Source organism: Petaurus breviceps, unplaced genomic scaffold (genome assembly GCF_028583685.1).
Source record: "Petaurus breviceps papuanus isolate PSGF00001 unplaced genomic scaffold, PetGlider_PUasm1.0 90925, whole genome shotgun sequence".
Classification (NCBI taxonomy): Eukaryota; Metazoa; Chordata; class Mammalia; order Diprotodontia; family Petauridae; genus Petaurus; species Petaurus breviceps.
This window is the reverse complement of record NW_027187380.1, coordinates 3677118-3696454: the sequence shown is the minus strand read 5'-3', so window position 1 is coordinate 3696454 and position 19337 is coordinate 3677118. Positions and strand designations below refer to the sequence as shown.

At 42.6% G+C, this 19337-nt stretch overlaps 1 protein-coding gene across 3 annotated transcripts in view; it reads right to left on the bottom strand.

Moving 5' to 3' along the window:
- The window catches only part of CARD14 (caspase recruitment domain family member 14), a 94461-nt gene that overhangs the window by 10269 nt on the left and 64855 nt on the right, over positions 1-19337 (bottom strand). The window contains exons 6-18 of one of the 3 annotated variants that reach the window (XM_069076095.1): positions 18355-18474; positions 17763-17888; positions 16963-17112; positions 16415-16525; positions 15501-15637; positions 14786-14880; positions 12452-12515; positions 12025-12217; positions 7970-8096; positions 6749-6986; positions 3653-3716; positions 2543-2654; positions 2113-2286 (exon numbers count right to left, since the gene is read on the bottom strand). In XM_069076095.1, coding sequence (XP_068932196.1) covers positions 2113-2286; positions 2543-2654; positions 3653-3716; positions 6749-6986; positions 7970-8096; positions 12025-12217; positions 12452-12515; positions 14786-14880; positions 15501-15637; positions 16415-16525; positions 16963-17112; positions 17763-17888; positions 18355-18474 — 1711 coding nt within the window. Of the gene's footprint in view, positions 1-2112; positions 2287-2542; positions 2655-3652; positions 3717-6744; positions 6987-7969; positions 8097-12024; positions 12218-12451; positions 12516-14785; positions 14881-15500; positions 15638-16414; positions 16526-16962; positions 17113-17762; positions 17889-18354; positions 18475-19337 lie in introns of those variants that run through there. The other 2 variants (XM_069076096.1, XM_069076097.1) reach the window with 2 other exon arrangements.

Genomic DNA, 19337 nt, shown 5'->3' with positions numbered 1-19337 from the left:
TGAATGCTTTCCCATCTATTTCTTAAATTATAGTCCCACTTGCATCCCAGTGGCTGGGGTGCTAACCCAATCGGTAGTACTATCTGACCCAATGGACTAGCAAACATTCCAGGTTCCTGTCAAGTTTTCATTGCTAACAAAGTGGTCTTAGGGTACACAAAATCTTCATAGTACATCACTCTAGCTTCTTTTATACTTTTTCCCCACCAATCACTGGTTGGGAGAAGGGTTAAAAAAATTTCTTGTGCTGATTTCCAGATCTGGATTCTCCATCTACCATCAGCACTCAGCAACCTCTCTCCTTTGAGATTCAGACTATTCATATTTATGAATCAATTCAAATCTCATCTTTCTTAAAGAGTCCAATTCTTGTCTCATAATCTCCCTCCTATTCTTCCCTCACATCCTACCCTTATACCAGGGGACTTTAGCAAACATGCCAATGTTCCTTCGAACACCCTAACCCAGCCCCCACCCCCAGTTCCTCAGTCTGCTCATTTCACTCAACTTACTCCTCTACTCCCATCTCACCTACACACAAAGATGGTGACTTTGCCACCACTCACAAGTGTTCCATTTCCATGATCAAGAATTCTGAAATCCTTTTATCTGATTGGTCTCCTATCATTCCTTCTCTCCCTGTTCCTTCTTCCAGAACTATGCATTATCCTCACTATGCCCTCCAATCCCTATGTCTCTTAGTACTTTCCAAGGCCATCGCCCTTGTTCTGGCTATACTTTCCTCCCTTTCCAAATTCAGTCCTTTAATGATCTAGTCCAACTCGATACTGTCCAAGCCTTTTGAATCCATTGTTCTCTTGTCCTGTTGTGGTCACATCTCACTAAATCCCAACTTTGGGGTACTCTTATCACCTACCTTCTTCACTCACACTTGTATAATGAAAGGGAGTTGGAGAAAATCATGCAGTTGTGGTGGTTGGGTCCACTGCAAATTTATGTTATCTCATCTCAAGTGGCCCTTGCTGAGACAGGGCAAATATTCTATTGTTCCTTAATTGATTCTCTGTCCTATTCACCCCATAGCAGCTCCAAAATTCCATCTCTCCATGAGTCTCTCATAGCACTCCCCTGCTCACTCAGTTGAGGACCTTACCTCATACTTCACAGAGAAAATTAATGCCATTTTCCATGAGATATTTCTTCTCCCTCTCTCCTCACTGCACATCTTGGATCTGCCATCCTCCACAATCTCCCATTTTTACCACAATCCCTAAAAAAGATGTGAACTTTCCCCCCACAAAAACCAATGCCACTACATATATTGTTGCTTCCACTGCCTCCCATCTTCCCCAATATATTACCCCTACTATCTCCTTTGATCTTCAAGCTTTCCTTATCTACTATTTCCTTCTTTGGTGTCTACAAACAGTATCATGTCTTCCCTATCCCTTATGAGATGCTACTATCCTCATTCATTATTTTCCTTTATCTCTTTTTTCCTTTCATAGCTAAACTCCTTGAAAAAAAAACATCTACATTTAGAGTCACACACTCTATGATCTAGACACACTGTCTTACTTGCTGCTTCTCAACACTTCATCTCTTATCACCAGTGGCCACCGTCTGTTCTAATACACATCTCCTCCCCTATTCCTGGAATGTTCTTCCTCCTTACCTTTGCCTCTTAGAATCCCTGGCTTTCTTTGAGGCTCAGCTTAAGGGAAACTTCTGCCTTTTCCATTCCTTCCACGTGTTAATTTAATAATGTACTCTTTAAGGTTACCATCTATCTATTTTGTATATATTGTGTACAAAATTATATGTGTACTTTTTATCTCCCCTGTTAGAATGTAAGCTCCTGGAAAGCAGGGCCTATTTTATTTTTGTCTTTATATTTCTGGTACCCTGCACAGTGCCTGATATATAGAAGGTGCTTAATAAGTGCTCGATGACTGATTAATTGATTGGCAGGTATCTATCTGATCCTATTCAAAAGTGGCACTTCCCCGGTTAGACTTGCATTCACTGGCCCCTTGTAACATATATATTTCTTCACATCACAAAGGTACGGAGGTGGTCTAACTCCCAGGAAATTATGTTTGGCACTGCTGTGTTATCTGGCTAGGAAGGCAGATGCTAAGGAGGAAATACCTGTTGGGCATTTCTCAAAGTCCTTGAGGAGGCTCAGCTTCTCGCTCAGGATTCTTCCAACCACCATAGGCACAAAGAGCACAGGTCGAGGCCTGGTTGGCTTGTAGGATTTCACCAGTGTATAAGGCACTAGTGTAAAACAGCTCTCTGCCCAAAAACATACCATAGATGAATCTGTGTAAGGAAAAAATAATGGGTAAAACTGGGCCACCAGGACTCTATCATCCCTCCCCAAAACTTTTCTCATCTTAGTCCTATTTTCCAGTTTCTTTAGTTAAGCCCATTATTCTTCTGTTTTTCATGATCCTCTTTGAAACACAGAGCTAGTCACAGGGGAATGGTGCCTTCATGATGAAATTTATGTCTGGTAATGGTCCCTTACTTATCTCAGAGTCACCCTCCCTCTGCCATTGATGAACCCTGGTCACACCTTCCACCCTGTTGGGCTCAGCCTGGCTCCCATCAAAGGAGGAACACAGTGGGTTGGTCTTGGTCTTGTCCATGCTAATTATGCGCACTAATTTCTGTTGTCCCCCAGATGACTGCAAAAACAGTGAGTGGGAGAGAAAAAAGGGAAGAGATGGAGGTTAAAGTTCCAGAGAGTATGTTGAGGGGCCCCAGAGTCTTATCTCCATAAAACATTCCAGGAGAGTAAAGGCCAATCTTGGCATCACTGAGTAACTTTCCCGTATTCCCTTCCCTCCCCCATCCCACAGGTCACCTGAAAGTCTCCACACTTGTATCATGGGGGTGGGTATAATGATAGGACAACCAGGGGTTATAGGAAAAGGGAGAAAGAGAAATGGCAGAAGGGAAGCCTCTTAGGTTGGCTGCCTCCAATCCAATCCAACAAACATTTAGCAAGTGCCTTCTAGGTACAAGGCATTGTGTTAGGTGCCAGTGATACAAAAACAAAATAAAAAGTCCTTCTCCACAAGGAGCTTATGTATGGATTTGGAGGGGGTGAGAGAGAGAAAAACCAAAAGAAATAAAAGTAGGATGGAGGAATAGCCATAGAATGGTAAACTGAAGGCAAACAAAACCAGAAAATGATAGCATGAAAAATTATGTTATATGCAGATGCACAGAGCTGAGTCAGTGAATAATGCCTACAGTATGCAGGCAGTCACTGTCGGTACCCAGGATGCTGGGATCAGCAGAGCTCTGGGACCAGAAAATAACAGTTATGAAAAGATAAAGAAGAGCAGGGTGTAGGAGTTTATATAAACCTTCATTTAGGATGGCAATTTATCCTCTTCACGTAGAGGCTATGCTATAGAAAACTCTAAGCTCCAGTCTAGGAACCCCCTTAAGAGGGAAAGTATTGTGGATCAAATTTTTGCCTCCATGACTCTAGTACCCCATTTTAGGGGAGATCAGCCAATGGATCAGGAGAGAATAACTGCAGGACAAGAGGAGAGGGCCCCAAGAGAAGGTTGGGCCTTGTGTCTCAAATCCCTACCCATAGATTTTTTGGTGACTTGGGAATAGAGACAGCCAAAGTTAGCTTAAATGTTCCTGTCCCTCCAGCTTTTCTCACCTTTCGGGTGACTGTGATCTGTTGAGTCATGTCCTGGATGAGGGTGATGAGTTGCAGCTGAGCCCTGCCACAAAAAAGAGAAGAGAATGAGTTGGTGGCTCAGTCATTAGGAACTCTGGTGTTGGTGTAACCACTCTCAATGGGGAGCTGTAAGAAGAACCTGTTGAGGGAAAAAAGACTGGGACCCAAGAGGATGGGATATCGTCCAGACTACTCTAGAACATAGTGAGATACAGCACACCCCTGTGTAGCAGGAATTACATCCAATATAGCATGCATGGGAGTAAGCCTGTAGGGACCATACCATGGATCATATGTAGGAGATCCCCTGGCAATTTTCAGGGACATGTGTGGCTTAAAGAGCTTGGCATTTGGAAATGATGAACAATTCCCTTATTGTTCACTGAGTAAGAAAAACCATTGACTCAGCAGACCTTTAATAAGGCATGATCCTGACCTTAGCCCCTTTCTCTCTTCCAATAAGCTGAGTGAATCAGCATTATCTGAGTTTCTCTCTGGAAGAGTGAGAGCAGGGGTGGGACCCTACTCCTATCCTTGAAACATGGCAACTACTCCCATGTGGCAACTGGATCAGTGGTTCAAATGGGTGAGCTTTAACCTGGGTCTCTGGCTGCCTTCTCTGTTTTATTTTTTTATCTCCTTTTGGTGATCCTGAGATGAACATTTCCAGCACTGGAATCAGCCTAGTGAGTTCAAGAAGTTGGAGCTCAGGGGTCCTTCAGTTGGAGTTGTCAGGTAGCAAGTGAATATTCTGCAATTCTGGTGCTTTTTGGAGAAGATGATCACCAGCAGAAAGATGAACCCAGTGCCTGGTCTGGATTTACACAAGATAGGGACCTGGATAGAATTATTTGAACAACACAGAGCTGAGATGAAATTTAAAATAACTATTTAGCAAGGCTGCAAACTATTTCTTGTCTTGATGGTTTTCTCAGGGTTGTAAAAAGCCAGACACAATGAGACAAAAGAACCTATCTTCAGAGGGCTGGGGTGCTCAACCTCTTTACCAAGGGGCCCTTGGACTCATTTATCTTATATCTGGTTCCATATGGCCCTACTCTGGAGTCCCAGGAAATATTACTTAAAGATTAAGTTCAGATCTTGTCTTGGGTTTCCCTGAAGTGTGGAGTACAAAGGTATTAAGTATATATCAAGTATAGGACAGCTATTTATTTCCTTTTATTTTTTAGCTTTTAATTAATTAATTTATTTTTAGTTTTCAACATTCATTTCCACAAGATTTTGAGTTCCAAATTTCTTCCTTATTTCTCTCTTCCCCCCACTCCAAGATGATTTTGATTACTCCTTCCTCCAGTCTGTCCTCCCTTCTATTACCCCACCCCTCCTCTCTTATGCCCTGCCTTCTACTTTCTTGTAGGGCAAGACAGATTTCTATATCCCATTTCCTGTATACCTTATTTCCCAGTTGCATGTAAAAGCAATTTTTAAGATGAGTTTTTAAAATTTTGAGTTCCAAATTATATTTATTTCCTCTACACAAAAGAAATGCTCAATACCACAAGATGTACAAGCACGCACTGAAATAAAAAAATTAAACAGACAGTAGCAGTACAACTATTGTTGTACTCTCCAGGGAGATTACTTAAAATTATTAGGATGTCAAACAATTTGTGAGACTGCTAAAGCATCACTTCAGATTTCATGGTGGCTTTTCACTGTGCAAATAGTTCTCTACAGGTACAAACCAGACTAACTACCAGACCCATCTTCCTGCTGGTGGTTACGTTTTCCAGAAGTGCAGAACGCTCACCTGCTGCCACAGCCCTGACCAAGAGACCCAGGAGCTCCAACTTCTTGAACTCACTAAGCTGTCTCCAGTGGTGGAAATAGTCATCTCAGAATCACTATCTGGTTATTATTTTAGCTTGGGAAAGAAACATAGAGCAAAAAAAAATCTGTCACAGGCTCAGGGTCAAGCTCGTTTAGACAAGCCACTGCTCTATGGGCCACATGGGAGCAGTTGCCGTGCTTCAGGAAGGGAGATAGAGGGAAGGGCCCCAACCCTATTTCTAGCCTTCCAGAGAGAGGCTAAATAGTACTGCTTCACTCAGACTGAAAGAGAGAAAGGAGGAAGGTAAGGATCATGTCTTATTAAAGGTCCACTGAGTCAGTGGCCCTTCTTAGTGGACAAGAAGGAAATTGTTCCTCATTTCAAACTGCCAAGACTTTTAGACCACACATTTTCCTAGAAATTGTTGGTGGAGGTTTTGCACCTAACCTATAGGATAGGCCCTACAGGTCCATCCCCATTCATGTTCCACAGGTTGCAATCCTTGCTATGAGTGTGTATTGCATTGAAAGTCTCATGGTCTACTGCTGATTCTTGTTCTAGAACACATATGACACTGCAGTGTTTGACTTTTTACTTAAGCATGCTTAAACATAATAATCTAGAGGAATTTTAGATTAGAATGTATTCTCAACAGAATCATCTAATGTTCAGCCATGATTCCATTATGATAGATCTTTATATGTGAAAGATTCATAAGAAATTCAACAACAAAAATCATGAAATGTCTCCTGTGTTTTGACTAGTGTACTAACTTCTAGGGGAGATTCAAAGTTTATATCTGCCTTGAACTTATGGAACTGCAGACCATAGAAGTTTACTATAAATACACAAATAATTATGCTATACAATAATACAGGATAAATACATTAGAAAGATGACCCAAAAAACACCCAGTAAGGTCTAAAGGAGAATGTTATTACTAACAACTACTTGCAGGTAACAGGTAACAGTCTAATAAAAAATTCTTTATGGAGAAAGTTGTTTTAATCCTTTGTGGTCATTCATCACTCCTCATTAGCTTATGGCCCAGAGGCAACAAAGCTATGACAGGAAAGGGAAACTTTGTAGCATCCTAAAGGGACCTTGGCTTATTCCCTGGTAACTATAGCACATTCTAGGCAAAGTTATGCAAAATTAAGCCCAGAAAATTCTCTTCAGGGATGTACCACACCTATGCCATGCTCCTGAGATTATATAGCAGGCACCCAATCCATTTTTGTTGAATGAATGAGTGGCATATACATTTGGCACAGGCAACTCACTGTGAGTAGTTGGGGATGGTGCCATTATCTGTGTCCTTCATGCTGTACAAATTGACCCGATGGGCATGCCAACAACTTTGACCTTGGTACATGGTGTCAGTGACATGCAGGATGTCATTACACTGCACGTGTAGCTCTCCGTCTGCCTTTCCCTCCATGGCCAAGTTGACCCGGATATAGAATGAGTCCCCTGAAGTAGTTATTTTGTTTTCTATGTCCTGGACCAGTCTCTTGTAACCTGGTAATAATGGGAAGAGAAGAAAGAACAATAAAAATGTGGAAGGGCAGTGACATTGTATATTGGAGGCTAGAGATGCTAGAAAAACTCAAGAGAAGTCAACACTCAAGAGAAAAAGATGGTTATGGTTGCTTCCTTCATGCTCAAAAAGGACCAAAATGCCATCTCTATGTTGGGGTCAAGGTACAATGTGTCTGATTATGGCTGATCAGACCAAGATGAGCTTGGAAGGCTCTACCACAGGGTGGGCACAAATAGTCCATGTGAACATTGGAAGTGGAGATGACTCTAAATTTGAGCATCTCACGCAATTATAGTATGAATCGTAGCTTTAGGGCTGGAAGGGACTGTTTGTGTAGTCCAAACCCTTCATTTTACAGATGACAAAAGTGAGATACAGAGAAATTAAATGACTTACCCAGTCACACACTTAAGTATCAAAACCAGGTTTTGAACCAAAGTTTTCTCATTCTAGAACTAGTATTCTTTCTCCTGTTCATTAGAATTGAGATAAATAGAAGAATTTCTACTGAAATGGGCAGCTACATTGGATAGAGTAGTGAGCCTGGAGTCAGGAAGTCCTAAGTTCAAATCTCTTCTCAGACATTTACTAGCTGTGTGACCCTGGGCAAGTAATTTAATTGTTTGCCTCAGTTTCCTCATCTGTAAAATGAGCTGGAGAAGGAAAACCACTCCACTATCTTCTCCAAGAAAACCCCAAAAGGGGTCACAAAGAATTGGACACAGCTGAAAAAGACTAAACAACAACAACAAAGGATTTCTAGCTATCTCAATTGCCTGTTCGTACTAAATCTGGGCATGCTCTAGATTCTGTTCCTGACTCTGGAGTTGAGTGGGGAGTGAGTGTGCAATGACCAAAGGAACAGAATCTTATGGAGAATAATAGCTGGAAGGCAAAGGATGGGGAAGAGGAATGTGGTAAAACTTTGGGAGGGAAATAAAGGATTGAAAAGAGTATGTACCCTCCATGTTGACCTTCACAGATAAGCAGCAGAAGCCGTTCACCCTCTTGAGAAGCCCTGTTGCCTGCTCCAACGTTGTGTCCTCCAGAATAGCCTTGAATGTGATCTCCTTAGAATCATAATCCACCTGTGGACAAAGCCAGCAACACTTAACCTAAGATGACAACTCAAGTCTACAAGAGAATTTACTCACTGCAATTCAGCAAATACTTAAGTGTCTACTATGTGTGATGTTTTGTACTATTAACCACTACTAGTCCAAAAATGAAAGGTGTGGGACAGCTAGGTGGCACAGTGAATAGAGCAGTGGCCCTGGAGTCAGGAGGACCTGAGTTCAAATCCAGCCTCAGAACTTGCCATTTAATAGCTGTGTGACCTTGGGCAAGTCACTTAACCCCAAGTGTTTTGCCTTCTCCCCTCCAAAAAACAAGCAAACAAACAAAAAAAACAACCTTAGACTTTTAGTAGCAGCTTAGCTACTTCAGTATAGAACTAGCTATTCTTCTTTATGGGACAAAGTCCAACTTCTTTGCCACTATTTGCCAAGAAAAGCTAACTTCTGCCACAGCTTGCCCCACAGCTACCACCCATATGAGCTGTACTTACATAAAAAATCTCTCAGACTTACAGGATCCAGCAGAAGAGATAGAAATGGAAGCAAATAATAATACATGCAGGCAGCCAAGTGACTCAGTGGATAGAGTACTGAGTGCAGAGTCAGAGAGACCTGAGTTTAAATAGCACCTCAGACACTGTCTGTGTGACCCTGGGAGAGTCACTTAACGCTGTTTGTTTCCTCATTTGTAAAATGAGCAAAGAAAATGGCAAACCACTCTAATATCTTTGCCAAGATAACACTTCAATAAGTGTCAGACACAAACAACAACAAAACAGATTTCTTTAAAACACAAATTTTATAATTCAACTACAACTTCTCCTTCAATGGGAAGAAATAAATCTGTAAAGAAAGACAGGCACACACACACACACACACACACACACACACACACACACACACAAGCACAGAGGAAATGTGCCTATCAGAAAATAGCATGCTCCTTCTTCCCCACCCAGATCTCTTACAGGAAAGAGAAAGAACCTAATGCTTAGAAAACACCAAAACCTTCTAAATCAGCACCCACTTGGGAGGTGAATAGCTTGGGACTTCATACAGGAAATAAGTATGTCCAATGGCAGAGGATGGGAGCCGTGTAAAGGGGGTAGAGGAGGGAGCCTGAGCACAGAACAGTGCATAGATGACACAAATTGCTGGTGCTGCAATGAAGGAAGCCCCTTTGAGTTCTCAACAACAACCAGATCCATATAGAACACCAAAACACACAGACCCAAGGAAGAAGAATGTGAGTGTCAGAGGACATACTAAACTGGTCACAGGACCCAGGATGACAGCCCAAGAGGCAGAGGAAAGAGCTCTTCTAATTGCTTTGTTGAGGATTTTCTGTTCCTTTATCATCTCTTAAGTAAGCCTGTCTTATGTTTAAGTTCCTTTTTTTTTTTTGAGGGGCAATTGGAGTTAAGTGCCTGCAAAAGACCTGACAGTGTCCTTTCAGAGAAAGATTCTTTTTTTTTCAAATTTATTATGAAAGTTTATTCTGATTAAATTTACTAAATAGCAATCTTTAGTCAGCTTTTATTAAATGTTTACATTGTTGCAGGTTCACAGAGAAGTCTAAGAGACCAACCTTGGCCCCCAGGGAGCTTACATTCTAAAACAGAACAGTAGGGTGGGGTGAAGGTATTCCAGGTGTATCCAGGAGAAGAATGAACGTGCTTGTTCAGGGTCAGTTCTGAAACCATTAGCTAATCTTATATTGCATATAATTTATCTTCTTTTCTATCATTACACAAATGATCATTTTATTTGGCTATATTTGTACTGGCTTTTACATCACTTCAGGTTCCCTTCTTAAATATATCCATGTTGGTTGAAAAGGAACAGTAGTTAGAAAAATCCCAGTCCCGCCCAGAAACATTCTGGGTGGGTAGAAAAAATACTTAAGTACCCCAAGGCATTTTAAGTTGTAAATCTTAAAACAGAGAGAGATGCATACTGGGTACTCTCTCTACAATGATTAAAATCAAAAGATTTTATCTACCCTTTCCACTTCAGGGAAGCTGAAACTTTTTAGTTCTTTGAATTCTAGGAGTTTAAGCAAAAAAACTTCATGAATTTTCCTAAGGGATTTAGGACAAGAAATGCCAGTGGGAATTAGTGATTTGCTTTGTATAAAGAGTATTGTGCAAGGCACTGGAAAGATAATAGAAAGACTAAAGAAAAGTAATACATAAGGCACATACTTTAGTGAAACAAACTATATATGGGGGAAGAGGGGAGGGAAACACACTTTTGCTTCAAACTTCAAAAATTGATATATTGGGCATTTATACCCAAATAGATGGGGGTGGTATGAATTTGACAAATATTATCAAAAACATTTATCTTCATCCGAAAAGAAAAGAACTGCATGTGAAACTGCTAATTTTCATTACATGCAATCTGGTAAATTAGATATGTAATAAATGTCCAGTTGGTCTGTGTTTGCTTCTGAAGCACCTTCTGTTTTCTTCTAAGCATTCTTTTCCATGTTCTTTTTTATTACTCTCCCCCACTCCCTTGTCAAGTCTTCCAAGAGTTTCATTCTTCACCTTGCATGAATCATCACTGATGGTTGCTCCTCTGATTTCTCTGAAACCAGAATTCACATGGCATCCTCCAAATGATGGGCACCCTTCGAATGACAATTCTTCACTGAGCAGGCAACATGATGGGAACGGAAAGATTCGCTCAACTTGGGAGTCACAGGAACCGAGTTCAGGTCCCAGCTCTGCTTGTGATCTCTGTAACCTTCAGTAAGCTTCTGCTCTTCTGCGAGTTTCAGTTTGCTCTCCTCCTCCTCCTCCTCCTCCCCGCTGTTGTTGCTGCTGGGGCGGCCGGGCCCGGGCCGGCGGGGCCGTGGTCGCTGTCGCTGCTGCTGCGGGGGCGGCAGGTCCGGGCTGCGCTTGGCCTTGGGGTTCTGCGGCGGCGGCTTCTTGAGCAGCAGGTCGCACACCCGCACCAGCCCGCGGGGGGCCGGGGACGAGCCGCCGCCGCCGGGGCTGCCGAGCTCCCCAGGAGGGGGGGCCGCCGCCGCCACCAGGGGGCTCCCGTCTCCCTCCGCCTCCGCCGGGGCCGTCGCCTTCTCCATCCCCGGGACCAGGACGGGGGGCGCGGGGGCTCCGCTCAACCGCGACGGGACCACTCCGCGGTCCGGGCCGGGGCCGCCGCTACCGCCTCGGTCACCTCTACTGCCGCTGCTGCCGCCGCTGCCGCCGCGGCTCCGCCAACTCTCACCACCTCTCGCGATACTGAGGGCGGGGAGCCGTAGCGCCCTCCGCGGGGCGGGGAGGGCCGGAGAGGGGGGGCTGCGGAGAAGAGGGAGGCCCGGGGGGAGGGGGCCGATCAGGGAGACGGGCCCCAATCAGCCGGAAGGACGGAGGCAGGCGGGGAGGGGAGGGCTTCTCTGGGGCTTCCGTTCCTCGGCGCTGTCGGAGGGGGCCGTCGCCGCGCGCCGCTGGCCAGGCTGCCTCGTGTGCCTTTTCTCTTCGTTCCCCTTCAGATACACCCACACACACCTACCTTCCCTCCCCGTTCCTATCCCCTCACCTCCCTCTCTGGCTCCCTCCCTTACCACCCCAGAGAAAGATTCTTACATTCCCAGGAGAAAACACAAGTGGAGATGAAATGATCCATAAAAATTATCATTCAAAAGTGGTTCCCAAGATTGAACCTGATCCATATGCCAGAGGGTATGGCCTCACACTAGCATTACATACTTTATATACTCTGTATAAATCTATGTATGCCCATATGCCTATCTATTTAGTTAGCTATTTAGATAGCTAGATAGGCAAATAGATTAACAGATCCAAAACCAAATAAAAAAGATTTAAATATTACCTAATGTTTTGGGTTTATCTACAGTACTATTTCCTCTTCATACATAACAAAATCAAGTTATTCACACAGCCAGCGATCAGATGGCAGACATACATACCATCATGATCTGGGTGCCAGAGCGCAAAGCCATCTCATCTGCTGTAGATCCAGGGGTGACGCAGTGAATGAAGATGCCTGTGTGGTTTCCACCAATGATACTGATTTGGTCCAACAAGGAGTTCCCCTGGAAGGCCAGTGCCGTTACCTGACTCATGATCCTCCGGGCAGGACGTCGACGCACTAGAACATTGCTGAATGAAAGAAAAAAGTATTTTTCTTCTTCAATACAAACCCTACCTAGATGCCAATTAAGTCCTTCCCTTTAGGGCCCTCCTGGCTTTAGGTAGCCTGAAGTGATGTTCCTGGCCCACCTTGAAAAGTCCATCACCTCCCTTGCCCTACCTAGACAGAGAATACAATCAGGAGTTCTTCCCTTTATCCTGCTTCCTCAACTCTATGACAATGAAAGAGTCCTAGAAACTCACCTTTCTGGGGGGCAGGGACTTGAGGGAAATGCCTTCTGGACACTCTCTGTTCCATAGAGACCTACTAAGACATATAGAACAAGTGAATAAAGACCAGACTAGGTCAAGATGGAGACAATCGTACCTGAAAAAAGATCATAGGATTATATTACTAAACCTGAATGGGACCCCAGGGTCCAACCAGATACTTCACTATTACAGTCCTCTTTTCTCTCTTCTGCAGTTCCCACAGGATGCTAAACCACTAGGAAGAATTGCTGATTACTTAGAACAACTGCTGATCCATACCACCCTGGAAAATGCAAATGGTACAGGTCCTTCCCCTACCTCCCTAAGATATTGGACAATGTGGCCTGAAAGACAAAAGAAATGAGTTTTAATCCCAGTCATATCACTAACTAGCTTTGTTGTTTTGATTAAATCACTTAGTCTATTTAGACCTCTATTTTCTCCTCTGTGAAATGGGCTTGATGATGTTTAAGGAACCCTCTTGCTTTAAAATTCAGTGATCAATGGTTTTCTCACAAAGCTTCCAGCATCCTTAAAAATCCAGTTTCTCTGGTCAATAGGGATCACCAATTTGATGGTGCACTAGCACCACCTCGTGGCCATAAGGATGAATCCCTGATAAGGCAGGTGTTGGGGAAGAACAGAAATGGGATGGCCTCTTCACCTTACTTTATACCTTGGTTTATACCTTGGTTGGCCTTAGACAGTGGTGTGCTGGTAAATGTTTAACAATCAGCTCCCCAAACCCCTTCCCCCAATACAATCAAGAAACACATGCTATGGCTTACTTTTAAAGTTTAATCTGCATTATTATAATTTTCTCCATTGATTTCTTGAATATAGACAATCAATTAGGGGGCGGCTAGGTGGCGCAATGAGTAAAGCACTGGCCCCGAAGTCAGGAGGACCCGAGTTCGCTTCCGACCTCAGCCACTTGACACACACACACACACACACACACAAAAACTAGCCATGTAAACTTGGGCAAGTTACTTAACTCCAATTGCCCTCCAAAAGGCAAAAAAACCAAAAACGAAAACAAAAGACAATCAATTAAACGATAAATTAAGTCCTTGATTGAAGCATTTGCTGATTTCTAAGGTGTAAATACTCACACTGAAAATTTAACAATTGGCTTTCTGTCTCTGGTAGGAGTGGACTTCAGCACACTTTAGATCATTAGAGGAAACTGTCATGCTGTCTTATAGAGCATCCTTTAAATCATAGAGGTATTATAGGGGTCATAGGACCTGGGAAAGGACCACAAAAGCCATAAGACTAACACATTCATTTTACAAATGAAGAAGGACTGAGCTGAGATTTGGAACTCATGTCTGCTGCTGTCAAGTTCAGCCCTTCAAGCTAAGTACTATCTCCAAACCTTCTAATGATAATGTGAGCAAACTACCATATAAATGCAAACAATTATTTTTAAGTCTTGGCCTTTCCCATGTCCTACTGAGTATTCAAATCTATTGCCCTCCTTCAAAGAGTAGAAGGATAAGCTTGGCCAGACCCAGAGAGAAGACAGAAGTGGCACAGAATGTTAGAACTGGAAGGAACCTTAGAAACTATGTAGCAAAACCCTTCATTTTACAGATGAGGAAGCTGTGGGCCAGAAATGAGAAATAACTCACTTATGTCAAATGGTTGGCAATTGGTAGGGTCAGGATTTAATCAAGGTTGTCTGACTCCAATTTATTTCAGAGACAGACTGAGACACAAAGAGAAAGGGAAGGCAAGGCAAGGGAAGGGAAGGCAGTAACCAGGATCACACTACATGAAAATGAATTTTAAAATAGGTGACATTGGGGCGGCCAGGTAGCACAGCAAGTAAGAGCACCGGCCCCAGAGTCGGGATGACCTGGGATCATATCTGGGCTCAGTTACTTAGTACCACACCCAGAAATAACTGGACATGTAACCTTCAGCAAGTTACTTAACCCCAATTGCTTAAAAAAAAAATAGGTGACATGCCAGAAGTACTACAGTGGAAAGAGTGCTGGGTTTGGAGTCAGGGGATCTGAATTCAAATCCCAACTTTGCTACTTACTATCTATGTGACTTTGGGCAAATCACTTGAACTCTCTGGTCTTCATTTCCCTCATTTAGTTGGACTAGAGGATATCTAGAGTCATTCCTGGGTTGGAATCTTTACTCTTATGATCTAACTTAAACTCTTCTAGGTCACACATGGGGAGAGCAGCCACAGGGACCATGCCCTGAAGATCCCTTCTCATTACCCTCCTAATCTAAAAATGGTCTGGTATCATTGGAAATTGCCTGGTTAAGTGAGGGAGATTTTCCACCAATGGTTGTACCTACCTCCCACATCTACCACCTCATAGTCCAGTTCTATGTCCTCTATCTTCTCTCCTGAAGAGATGCCAAGATCTTTATCAAGAAACTCCTGGGAGCTGCTACAGAGAAAAAGGAAGTGGGATCTCAGAGCACTTCTCCCCAACCCAGAGATGCTTATTGTTATCATTCTCATCAATATTATTACCATCTACACAGCATGAAAAATTTTGAAACAATAGAGATCTAATAGAAGTAGTCAAAATAATGTGCTAACAGTATAAGTTACATGTCATCCTGTCTTCTACCATAAAGGTCTCAAAGATACTTTCAATGAGTCTATAGAAGATGAGTTTATGTGTCTATACTTTGGTTTAGTTATTTAAAAAGCCACTATTTTATCTACTTTATAACAGCCCAAAGAATATTAAATATACTTTTATTCTGCTATCTTAGCTCCACCCCCTGAACATTAAATATAAAAGAATAATAGAAAGACAGTGACTTGTCTCAGAACTATTTCTACCTGAAGTTCACTGAAAAAGATAAGAAGAATGGGATTACATTACATTTGTCTAATATTCTACAGCTTACAAAGTATTTTATTCACAACAAGCCTGTGAGGTTGGTAGTGTTGTTCTGCATACTTTTCTGTAGCTATGTTCTATAACACCTACAATCTGCTTTAATCAACCCAAAGAAGACATGACATTGTGACCCCTGGCCTTCCTTGACCTCATACCTTACAGAAATGGGGTCTTCCTGGAAGTCCTCAGTAACTCGCTTGTAGAGTGATTGCTTGCAAGGAGGCACAGGGCTACTGGAACAGAAACTTCCCATCAGCTCCTGGTTTGAGGTGGTGCTCAGATCTGGCCAGTGCTATCCAGGTAAGCATGGAAGAGGGTAAAGATCAATGGATTCTCTGCACATGTCAAGACTTACATTGCACATGCACTCAGGTTGTACTTAAATATCAAATTGCATTGATAGTCACATTTGTACTCATCCAGTTACATTGGAAATCAAACCTGTACTTGAATTTGTGGATATCTCATGTACTGTAAATTCTGTACACTTGCATATAGACACACATATGTACTTAAGAACCATACACATATAAATGTACCTTTTATCAAGTTACAACGCCCTATCACTCAAGCAGGACCATGGAGAGTAACCTAAGTCCCCTCTGCTCTTCCTCCACCCTCCCTTCCCTAGACCGAAGTGAGGTAGAAGGAGGTTAAAGGATATCGCTCTTTGGAAGGATATTATTAGTTTTAGTAGCAGTCTCATGTGCCCCACTCCATACCTTTCCTCAATCCTTCTGTAGAGTCATCGCCCCATGATAGGGCCTCATGGTAATGCTTTCCCTAACCCCCATTTCTCAGAATTCCTGGACATCACTATAACCTAAGAGTGGAACTACCAAAGAAAGCAACTGTTTACTAGTGACACTGGAGGGGAAATCATTAGAGGTTTGAGGTCCTGTAAACTTCCCAGAAGTTGATTATTCCAGGCATTTGCTTAAACTGTTTCATGAAAATTGTCCTACATTGTCCAACAATGAAGTCAGGGGTGGATGGGCTCTTAATGCCCTCTAACTAAAAAGCAAACTCGGTCTCTGAGAAAGCAGGAGAATGAGGGAGGTTTCTGTACCTCTGTGGAGCTTAGGAAGCTGAAGTCATTGTCCTCCTGAGGATTGATGGCGTGCATCCTGATGAGCCTCTGTTTCCCCCACTTCAAAGGTTCTCCAGCATTCTCTTTGACCTGCCAAAGAATGGATTAGACAAGTTCGTTGGTTTCAAGATGTTCATCTTGGATGCTCTTGTACTTCCAGGCAAACTACCCCATGGTATTCTCCTCTCACCCCCTTCCTGGAAACACCAATTCTTTCCTCTTCTATCCAGAAAGGGCTCCTTGGACACAACCAGTGAGGCCCTGGCACATCCCCACCCCTGAGACAACCGGAGACGCCAAGAGCAACTGGATTGTTAGATTTTTGTTCCTTTGGGAGGGAGTGGGGAAGAATCAAAATCTTGTGCTTTTCTTTAACCCAGCTCTTCTTTATCATGTGATACCCTAGTTACAAATGGCACCCCAGATACAGACTAAAGCAGCAAATCGTTCATCTGTATGTTATTTGCATATAATTCACATGGTGTTCATTATTGAAGGTCAAAATGGGAGCCAGGTGAGTACCTTACCTCGCTCATTGGTTCTGCTTGCATCTTTTGGAGCTGTTTCCGTAGTTCACAGACTTCATCGGTTAGCTCAAACACCTTTCTTCGGAGGGAATCTTTTTCCATCAAACTGTGAGAAATGTCCATCTGGGCCAGATCCCTTGCACTGTATGCCTATGGGAAGCCCAAGAGATCATGCACCACCCAGAAGCGGTAGCCTTCAGCCCATGGGGCAGGCAGAGAAAAGACAGCTAAAGCTTGGAATAGCTCCACAGGAATGAATGGCTTTGTATAAGTCAAGGCTACTCAGATTTCTTTTTTGGATATTCTGGAATTTAATTAATTTGTACCATCATTTGCATTTTGTATCCAAGAACTTTTAACTCTAAGTCTGGAAGATAAAAACAATTCAATGCTATCTACTTTAGTTTCAATCAAATTGCTTGAAATATGGAACAGATTCTCAACAAAGTATTAAGATATAAAGAAGGGCAGAAGAGTCAGGTTATAGTAGTGGTGGATGGGAAAAGAACTGGAAAAGATATCTTCTCCTACAAGAAACTCTGTTCCATACCCCCTTAAAGGTTGACTTCCTTGATCATTTTCCCCAAATCAGGAGCAAGCTGGAGCCAAGGTTAGAGGGGCAAGTTTTAGAACAAAATTGGGGGTACATTGGGTAGTTTCCCTAGCTCTATGTTCCCCAGGGAGAAAAGCAGTAAGCCAAAGAAATTTCTTTTTCTAGCCCAGCCAGGTTCTAGAAATGAAACTTAGTTATAAACTGATTAATTTCAATACAAATAATTTCTTTCATTCCCAAGAGATACCTGGTCTCGCTCCTTCTGAAGCTCTACCACCTGGCTTTGCAGGGCATTCATCTTCTCCTTGTAGAGTTCAAAGTCCACCTTGATTTTTTGCAACTGAAAGAGGGTCTTCTCTTTTTCTTCCAAGTACTGATCCAAGGTAAGAAAACAGACAAGTTACTGACATCAGCAGGGGTCTGGGTGGAGTATAGGGGTAGATAGAGGAGGTTAAGGGAAAGCGGAATCTTACACAGCATTACTACTCAATTTTTAATATGCTAAAGTTACAAATGGCTTCTCCTTTGCTTACATATTTACATGAGGTGATTAATTTCTATGTATATTTGTATCATGTTTATTTAGGGTCTCAAAATACAAAATTTTGTTCTTGCCTTTCCTCTAATAACTCCCCAGTCTCTTACTACTCACGAAGTTTCCCTTCCTTGTTAAAGACACTAAATCAAGGTAAGCAAACCCAGCCCAACAAAGAATCGGTTGGTCTCCACCTAGATACAAACAGTTTAACATCCCAGAAAGTCCAGCTTCCATATTTGCCAATGTGTGCATATTTTCTGGGAGGGCAAAGGTGGTAGATAGTAGATAGGATGCCAGTTACCTGTTTGCGCTGTTTCTCAGCAGTGACCGCTCTTTCTCTCAGGGAGTGGATGCGATCCACCAGTTCCTGCCTGCTATCCAGTGCCTCATCCAAGTTCTGCTCCAAGATGTCTTTCTCTGCCTGGGATGCTGAGAGGTCAGTATGGGGTACCTCAGCCCAGTGACCCCAACCTTTCCCAAAGCCTACCTTACCTCCCTAGGGAGCAGGGAATATTGCCCACAGTGAAGTCCTAAGAATGCCATTATTTCATTCCAGGCAGAAAAAGAAATAATATTATGTAAATTAGCATAAGCTTACAGCCCCAAATTTAAAAGGAAATAAGCTATGGTAAAAGTATGTGTGTGTGTGTGTGTGTGTGTGTAAGAGAGAGAGAGGTATAGTTTATAAAATGTTGTATTTGACCTGAGTTCAAATCTTACCTCAGACACTTACAAGCTTTGTCACCATATGGAAGTCACTTAACCTTTCTGAACCTTCAATGACTCTCTAAGATTATAAATTTGGTTGTACATATACATATATATATATATATATATATATTAGACAGCTAGGTGGCGCAGTGGATAGTCAGTCCTGGAGTCAGAAGACTTGAGGTTTAAATCTGACCTCAGACACATACTATTTTTGTGACCCTGGGCAAATCACTTAACTCTGTTTGCCTCAGTTTTTTCATCTGTAAAATGAGCTGGATAAGGAAATAGCAAACCATTCTTTGCCAAGAAAACCCCAAATGGGGTCACAAAGAGTTGATCATGACTAAAAACGACTGAACAATAACAATACACACACATACATATATACACACACACACATATCTATCTATATCTATATATCTATATGGGTCACTGATCTAGAACTATAAGGACCAGCTAGTCTAACTACCACACTTTGTAATCAAGGAAACTGAGGCCCAGGGCAATTAAGTGACTTGCCTAAGGTTGTATGTGTGTGAGGCAAAATTTTAATCTAGTTCTTCTGACTCC